At 51.5% G+C, this 8,718-nt stretch overlaps 1 protein-coding gene across 1 annotated transcript; it reads left to right on the forward strand.

Annotated features, from left to right (window-relative positions):
• Nucleotides 1-5,112: 5,112 nt before the first annotated feature.
• LOC310920758 (olfactory receptor 14J1-like) lies at nucleotides 5,113-6,045 on the forward strand (the record flags this gene model as incomplete). Its single annotated transcript, XM_083880814.1, has 1 exon — nucleotides 5,113-6,045. The coding sequence occupies one exon, from the start codon at nucleotides 5,113-5,115 to the stop codon at nucleotides 6,043-6,045; it is 933 nt and encodes a 310-aa protein (XP_083736940.1).
• Between the last annotated feature and the right edge of the window lie 2,673 nt (nucleotides 6,046-8,718).

The following is an 8,718-nucleotide window of genomic DNA, read 5'->3' on the forward strand; positions in this document are numbered from 1 at the left end:
GCCTTGGCACACCCCTGCCAGGGATGCCCAGGCCCCCAGTGCCTGGACTCCATCATCCCTCTGGCTCCCTCTCAGCTCAGCCCCTTCTGCCATTCTCACCTTTGCACAGCCCTGGCTGTCCTCTCCAGGGGCTGACAGAGCTCTGCTGCCTGCGCCAGGAGCAGGGCAGCCCCAACCTTCCAATGTTCCACTGGCTCTGGGACACCCCAGCGCTGGCAGCCCCCAACATTCCCTGCCTGGAGACGCTCCAAGGGAAGCGTCAACAGCTGCCGCCACTCACCACAACCCACCGGCCGCTGAGCAGCCCCGGCCTGGGGCCCTGAGGATTCCTCTGCACACAGCTCGGACAAGGGCCCTTTGCCTTCCCCCAGCCTGCACCAGGCCAGGGTCACATACACTTACACAGCTCTGCCCACAGCTGACAGGAAAACTTAATATTCCAGATGGCTCAAATAACAACAGGTAAACTCCAGTTTCTTTGGAGGGCATTATAGCGAAAGGTTTATTGAAAGATAGACTCTTTTATACAGTGTTTTGGTACAGTGAATATGATTGGTCATTTGGAAAAACACCTCTCGATTGTTTCTTACAAGTAAACCATGAATTAGAAAAACACCAGGTGTCATGAAAAGGGATATCTGCAAGGATTGTTTGGATTCCTTCCTATGATTTCCCAGGCCAGAGTGGAACACAGCCTCAAGTGACTGCCTGAAGCCTAAAAATCTATTTTCTGACCACTGTTATTTCCCACACAAGACATCTCTGCCCATGGGAGAAGTTGGCTCACGATGTCCCTCCTGTGGATGCTCATGTACCCAAGAGTTGGGCACTGAAGAGCAGCACAACAATGGACAGGGGGATGGAGCTGCCAGGATTAAAGTGTCTCAGGTGGGTCTGGACTGGCCACAAAAGGGTGAGTTATTTCTGGCTCGATGGGCCCAGGACACCTCATGTCATCAGGGCAGAGATACAACCTCCAGATGGGCTGGTGAGCAAGGGGTGGATTTAACTATGGACACCATCTCCAGGTTATCCCTGAGTGTGAAATGTGGGCTGAGATCAAGCAGGCCCAGGCAGAGAAAGGCCCTGTGGTGTGGGGGATGATGGTGGGAATATAAATCTGGGGAGACACATGGTCTTTGTAGTGGGAGTAGTAAATTGGAGAGCACCATTCCTAACCCACAACAGCCCTGTCAGAGCCAGCCCTGTCCCTGCACTGCCCCAGCTCTGCTGCCCCACAGCTGCTGGATCAGGAAGGGCAGAGCCATGGGGGAGGGAAATGCACAGCGACTCCTCCTGGGAGGGACCTCGGAAGGTTTCCAGGCCAGGCCAAAGCACAGTCAGTGGAGAAAGGGACACAAGGAGGGGCTGTTTGTGTGCTCTGCCATGGCAGGATGAGATGCAGAGCTGCACAGACACCCAGACCATGTGGATCCCTGCAGGAGCTGATCTCCCACAGCAGCTCCCAGGCCTCTGCTGCTCTCTGGCTGCTCTGGTTTGATGTTCCCTGGTGGTCACACCCAGCCCCACACACACCAGTGCTGTGTGCACACACACCAGTCTCACCAGTGCCTGGGCCCCCAAAGGACACAGGAACTGATGGTTTGTGGTCCCCACTCCAGTATCTGGCACTGGGACATCCCTCGGTACCCAGAGCAGAGAGAGCTGCCTTGTCCAAGACAGTTCTTGGCAATGGAGGGTTTAGGAAAATGCCACAGGCTGTGGGGATCAGCTGTGGGGCATGGCCAGGGATGGGCACTGAGCATCACCTCCCAGTAAACCACCTTGATCCCCCATCCTCTCCCTTCCTGGGGTCCTTTCTTAGACATCCCATGGGAAATCTTGCACATTCCCCAAATGCCCTTTGTGGATTTCCATTGTGAGTCTCAGACCTCGATGCAGAACCCCCCATGCTCAGCTGTCAAGGTCATGCTGGAAATCTCTGCCAATGACACCCTTGGTGAGTCCTTCATGAGGAGGTGTCAGAACTTTCCTCAAATTAATTTTTATTGTGTCTTTTCAAAATTAGGACGGCTCTAAAATATCGTGTACTGAAGCTCCCTTGCTGTGGGGAAGGTACAACTACCACTGCAACAGATGGTCAAAGCTCCTGACCTTGAACATTTCTTGGGATGAGACATTCGCTTCTACAGACAACCTGTTTCCATCTTGTCAACCTCATCATAAAATATTTCTTTCTTATAGCAAACCTAAATTTATTCTTAACCATTTTAAAGGTGATACTCCTTCCTCTGTCACTACAGGCCAATAAAAATATTTGTGTTTCCTGGACTATAACCAAAATATTTTAATCTGATAAGACATTGAAAGGACACAAAAATCTCCAAAGATATGATCTGGAGGCCTCAAGCAAATGACCCATAGAGACTGAGGGCCCTGGGCTCAATGGAGTGAAGACTGAGAACAGAATAGGACTAGTCTGGTAGGGCTTGAAGGGGCGTTTCAGAGAGAGTGGAGCTCTCCTTCAGTGTATAAAACAGCCTGAGAAAGAACTAATGCCACACACATCACCTGGGCAGGTCCAGACTGGGCACAAGAAGAGAGGAATTTGTCTCCCAGGGCACGGCATCATTAATACAGTGCTGAGGTCCAACATGGGATAACTCCCAACTCCTATCTTATGTTAACACATGATTTTCCAAGTGTATCACTTATATACAGATGCTAAATGCATATTAAATTATACCCAATTCAATAAAACATACCAAAACTTTCCAGATTCAGTCCTTGTTTTATCTATCCCTGCACTCTTGAGCCAGATGACTTCTTCTTGTCTTCCAACCATCCTCACTGAGACAGCAGGCCCTGCATGAGTTGTCCCAGTGCTACAGATTCACATGCATGGTAAAAATGGAATCAAACATTTTGGAATCAAGGCTTTGCAGAGGCAGGCAGGAGGCAGAGCTGTCAGCAAAGGAAGGGCCCAGCCAGGTGGGGCAGCCGGGGGATGACGACAGCCTGCAGGGACAGAGGCGCAGGGTATGGACACTGTAGGACAGCCTGGGCTGCACAGGGCACAGGGATGGGCAGCAGCTGCAAGGCCCTGACACAGCCAACTCCTGCAGCACTTGGGCCATGGCTGCTGGGCCTGGGCCTGAGCCATCAGCAGGAGACAAGTGACCCTTGCAGCCCTGGGGCCTCATTGCCTCCTTGGCCCTGCTCAGCAGCCTGGCAGGGGCCGCCCCATGGTGCTGCCCTTGGCATTGCACATCCCCACATCCCAGTGGCCTGGGAAGAGCCCTGAGCACTGAGGGAGGGACAGGATGTGCCTTGGCAGGGCCTGGAGCTCGGGCCTTGGCCCTTGGCATTCCTGAAACACATCCAGGTTTGGTCAGCATCAGAGACACCTTTGGCTTGTTTGTCCCCACCTGTCATCACTGCCTGCAGTGTTCTGCTTTAACTGGAACCTGGGGACAATTTCTCAATGGGACTTATTAAAACTTCAAGAAACTTTGAAATTTCTTATCTGACTTTGAGTATTGAGAAGTTTTTTGAACACTCTCTGAGGAACTGAGTCTGATGTAGACAATACCACAGCCCCAAGAAGCTCATTAAAGTCTTCATTCTGTGTCTGTGCTGCTGAGCTGGGTTGGGCTCCTAGAGAAGAGGAAGCTCCTGGCAAACAAGAAGAGCTTCAAAAAGACATTTCTCCTCAGGAGCAGCTTCTCTCCCAGCCCAGCAGGGCTGAGAGCACTGTCTGCAGGATCTGAGAAAAGTTAGACCGACAGAAGCTGAAAGCTGCTGGAAGGATAATTCTGAACTCATTCATGGAGAAATCTTCACAGCCATTGACAATTCTGAGATTATTCATGGATAAATCTTCACCCCTTCTGACACAGTCAGTCTGTGGCTGCAGGGATCTCCTAAAGCTGACCCAGGACTGGACTGACAGCACTGTAAGGATGGCTCTGCTGCCCTTTCTGCTTTGGGGGAGGATGTGCTCCAGAGCACAGGGGCTGCCCTGGGCACCGTCAGAGGGACAGGGCAGGAAGGCTCCTGCTGCCAGGGATGGCTGCAGGGGCTGAGGCTGGGGCTGCAGCCAGGGGTGCCCAGGGCTGTGGTGCAGAGCAGGTGCTGCAGCCCTGAGGGCTCTTGGCCAGGCCAGGGGATGTGCCACCTGCCAGAGGCATCTCTCAGCCTGCCTGGGAGCTCCCATGGACTGTGGGTAAGAGTTGGAGGTGGAAGGAGCAACCCCCATCAGGGCAGATTCCTCCTGCTGTGGAGATGGTGCTGCATGGCCAGGGCTACTCTCAGATTTCTCCTAAAGGAAAGGGAAAGGGGCTGTCAGGGTTGTCTGTGTCACTGATACTCCTGCACTGTCACCCTGGGAATCAGCAGACCTGCCTCAGAGCTTCCTCAGAAAGTGCCTCCTCACCCTCCTCTACCTATAGACAGCACCAGCAGCACCTTGGCTTGCAGCATCTCAGTTTGTCTGAGCTGCCCTTAAGGCCCTGGTGCCAAGGAGACGTCCCTGGGCAGTGGCCTGTGCTGGGAGGGGTGTGCAGGGCAGAGCTGAGCCCCCAGGGCTGGGCTGGGCTCTGGGAGCACTGGCAGGGACAAGGCTTGGATAGGGAGAAACAGCTCCCAGTAGAACCAAGTCCAGGCAGCAGAGAACAAGAGCAGCCCTTGATATCCCTTCCTGTCCAGCTGCACAGGGAAACAGAGAAGGGTTTGAAGGGAATGTCTTTCAAACTGGAGTATTCAAAAAGCCCAGTTTATAATTCAAGCACTTTTGAAGTTTGATCACCCTGAAAAAAAGGGAGGTGAAAAGATCAAAGGGCTCCTGTGTGTGGACCAGAATGTCTGACTGCACTGGGCCACAGGAAGCTCTGTGTTTCCTTTGGGCATCCTGGTGTTCAGACTGAGACCACTGCTGAAGAAGTGGATTGCTGATCCTTTAAAGTAAGGGGCGGTTACTGATCAGGAAAAACTGGAGCTCAAAAATATAAGAAAGGTAAGTGAAATTTGCCCAAAGACAGCAAAGTAATTACTAGTGAATGTGTAAGAAAATAGCAAAGGATTGACTCAAAGAAGTTGGTCCCAGCTTGTCACTGTTTTGTTTCAACAGCCCACCATGACCAGAGTGAAGAAATGTCCAACAGCAGCTCCATCAGCCACTTCCTCCTGCTGCCATTGGCAGACACGAGGCAGCTGCAGCTCCTGCACTTCTGCCTCTTCCTGGGCATCTCCCTGGCTGCCCTCCTGGGCAACGGCCTCGTCATCAGCGCCGTGGCCTGTGGCCACCACCTGCACAGCCCCATGTTCTTCTACCTGCTCCACCTGGCCCTCACCGACCTGGGCTCCATCCTCACCACTGTCCCCAAAGCCATGCACAATTCCCTCTGGGACACCAACCATATCTCCTATGCAGGATGTGTAGCACAGTTGTTTCTGATTGTCTTCTTCCTTTCAGCAGAGCTTACACTTCTGACCATCATGTGCTACGACCGCTACGTGTCCATCTGCAAACCCCTGCACTACGGGACCCTCCTGGGCAGCAGAACTTGTGCCCACATGGCAGCAGCTGCCTGGGCCAGTGCCTTTCTCACTGCTCTGCTGCAAACTGCCAATACATTTTCACTTCCCCTGTGCCATGGCAATGTCCTGGACCTGTTCTTCTGTGAAGTTCCCCAGATCCTCAAGCTCTCTTGCTCACACTCCTTCTTCAGGGAATTTGGAATTAATGTGGTTAGTGTCTGTTTAGCTTTTGGCTGTTTTGTGTTCATTGTTTTCTCCTATGTGCAGATCTTCAGGGCCGTGCTGAGGATCCCCTCTGAGCAGGGACGGCAAAAAGTCTTTTCCACCTGCCTCCCTCACTTGGCTGTGGTCTCCCTCTTTGTCAGCACTGCAGCCTTTAACTACTTCAAGCCCCCCTCCATGTCCTCCCCATCCCTGGATCTGGCCCTGTCAGTTCTGTACTCGGTGGTGCCTCCAGCCCTGAACCCCCTGATCTACAGCCTGAGGAACCAGGAGCTCAAGGCTGCAGTGTGGACATTGATCAGTGGACCATTTCAGAAACACTAAACTACTGGGCAATTTCTGCAAATCGCTTTTAATAAAAGTCATATTTGATAGCACTTTTCCTTTTATTCTTGTGTTTTTATTCTTTCTTTCAGTTTTCATAGGTGTTGACAAAGCAAGGCCTTGTTTATGCCCTTTCTTGTTTTGTTTCTCTCCATACTTACTGTCGCCACAGACTATATCAATGAGGACCTGTGCTCTCAGTGGCTCTAAATGAACTAAAGGATCTCTCTAGAAGGCTTTCACGAGAGATGCTCCTTTTGTTCCCCTCTCTGGAGCAGCAGCCCTTGGTGTTGCCAGTGCTGCTCCCGTGGCCCTGCCCCGCTGCCCTCCTGGCCCTGGTGTTGCTGTAGGGCCTGAGGGCTCTCGGGGCCGGGCACAGGGCTGGGGGTGGCAGTGCCGGGGCTGCAGCAGGGACAGGCCATGGGCACTGCTGGGGCAGAGCTGACGCCTCAGGGCGGGGCCTGGGGGCTCCAGGCTCCTTGCCCAGGCTCTCTCCAGAACACACCCAGGCCAATGTTCAGCACAGAAAAGCCCCGTGAGCAGCCCCAGGGTTGCCATGGGCAGGCTGGGGACAAACAGCAGGGCTGGGGCTCTGCAAGGGCCCTGGGGGAGATGGGAAGGAGCAGCAGAGCAGGGACTGATCCATCCCCACTGCACTGGACACCCCAGGGCAGCGTCCCAGAGTGTCCTCCTGCACCTGCCAACAACATCCCCCCTCTGCAGCCCTGGCCTCTCCCCCAGCTCACACAGGTGCAGCATCCTTGCAGGCACAGACAGGGCAGCACTGGCTCAGGAGCCCCTGTTTGCAGTGCCCAGAGCAGGCCTGAGCACCCCCATGGTGTTGGTGTGGGGAGATGAACCTGAGGGAGCACAAATGCCATCAGCCCCTGGGGCCAGGAAGGGCTGGGGGACAGGAGGGAAACAACTCAGGTTAATTTCTTTGCTCTACCTTTGCTTTCTTTCCTCTTCTCTTACCCAGATTTCTTCCTACTACCCATCCTTGTCCCCTCCATTGGAAGCAATCCATCCCTGGTTGCTCTTTCCTCTCTGGCTCCACTCCCCAATTCAGTTTCTGAGTTGGCACCATGGGAACGTCCCTTGGGGATCTGGATCATCCTCCAAGTGCTTCAGGAATTGTCTGAAGGCTCCTGCAGTGCCTTGAGTTAAGAATTTAAAGAGTTAAGATTTTAGCTAAAGGAAAGAAGCAATTTATATTGATTGGATTTAAGTAGAAGAGTAGAGATGAAGTGGAAGAGTTAATAATTATTAGATGCTTAAGCTAGAGCATAGGTAATCTGTTACTTGCTCATTTTCGTTGTGTTTCTAGAATGAAATAAGATAGATGGACCTTTGTGATAGTGAAAGAAACCATGCCTGCACCTGGACAGAGAAACTAATTGAACCAAGCAGGAGAGTTTGGTCTATGCGCAAGAAGTCACATAGCCTGCCAATAAGATTAAAGTAAAAAGGTCATTTTGAGGAGCACGTCTCTGACTTCATCTTTCAAGACCACTGACCCATTTCAAGGTCCACCAACCCAATTTTTAGAGAAGAATTTTGTAGGCATAAAGGACTTTGGGCTCATTATAATATGAAGCAGGGATAGGCAGTGCTAGGATTATGAATATATATAGGCATTTTGAGTAATTTAAGACTTTTGTAAATAAATAGAGGGCTAGAGCTTTGTGATTGGTGTGCACACCTTTAGGAGGCTACTCCTGTGCTGCCCAACATCGAATAAAGCACACAACTTTCTACCTTTAACTAGTAAAGTATCTTTTGTCTGTGATCTTATCGATTTTATGCAAATCAATTGGTGACCATGGCAGGACTGCGTTCTGTTCAGCTGTGAGAGCAGTTCAGGTCATGGACCCCTCGGGGCACCCCCAGGGATCTTCCTGGAGAGAGGGCTCTGCTCCCCAATTGTTCATTGGGGACAGACAAGGACTGCCAGAACTCTGGACAAAACAGTCTGTTCAAAAATTGAAAATTGTGGCCTATAAGGTGTACGTGTGGCCAGGAGGCTGTTGGTAAGTCATGGGAGACATCCCACACTCAGCTCAAGCCCATGTAGTCTGCTTGTGAGCTACAGTGGGATTTGGTCTACAGCAGAAAGATTTGTCAAGCTGTAAAGGGCTCGCTAGCATTTCAGGGCAAATTGGCTAAAATTGGGGCAAGTCCTTGTTTATTGTTGTTATTTTATCATCTGTGGTCATTTTAAGTGTGTCCTGACTGTGAGAGTGACTGTGCAAATACTTGTTGAGACCTACCCTGGGTACAAAGCACTCGAGGTGTTCTGACCTGCAGTTCCGTCTTCAGGCAACTGACACGGCCGGGAATGAATGAAGTGAGTGGGGTGAATGCCTAAAGCCCTGCATAGCACTGCATGCTGTGTGAATATTTTATTCCTTTGTAAAGAGACACCTCTCCCCACTGTGACTGTGGGGTGTGTGTACTTCTGGTTACGGCAGATGGTATTTGCTGTAACACCTGGTGTTTGGGCTTAAACAGAACAAAACCCGGGAGGCAACAAGGACGGCATTTGCTGTGACACTCAGTTCTTCAGTTTAAACTGTTCCTTCCTTGTAGAATTGGAGAGACTATTCCAGTATAGTATTTTTGTAAGTTCTTTTGCGGGATTTGTGGAGTTGTGTATGCTTTTTAGACTTTGGC

This window comes from Zosterops lateralis (assembly GCF_965231275.1).
Source record: "Zosterops lateralis genome assembly, chromosome: 31".
Lineage (NCBI taxonomy): Eukaryota > Metazoa > Chordata > Aves > Passeriformes > Zosteropidae > Zosterops > Zosterops lateralis.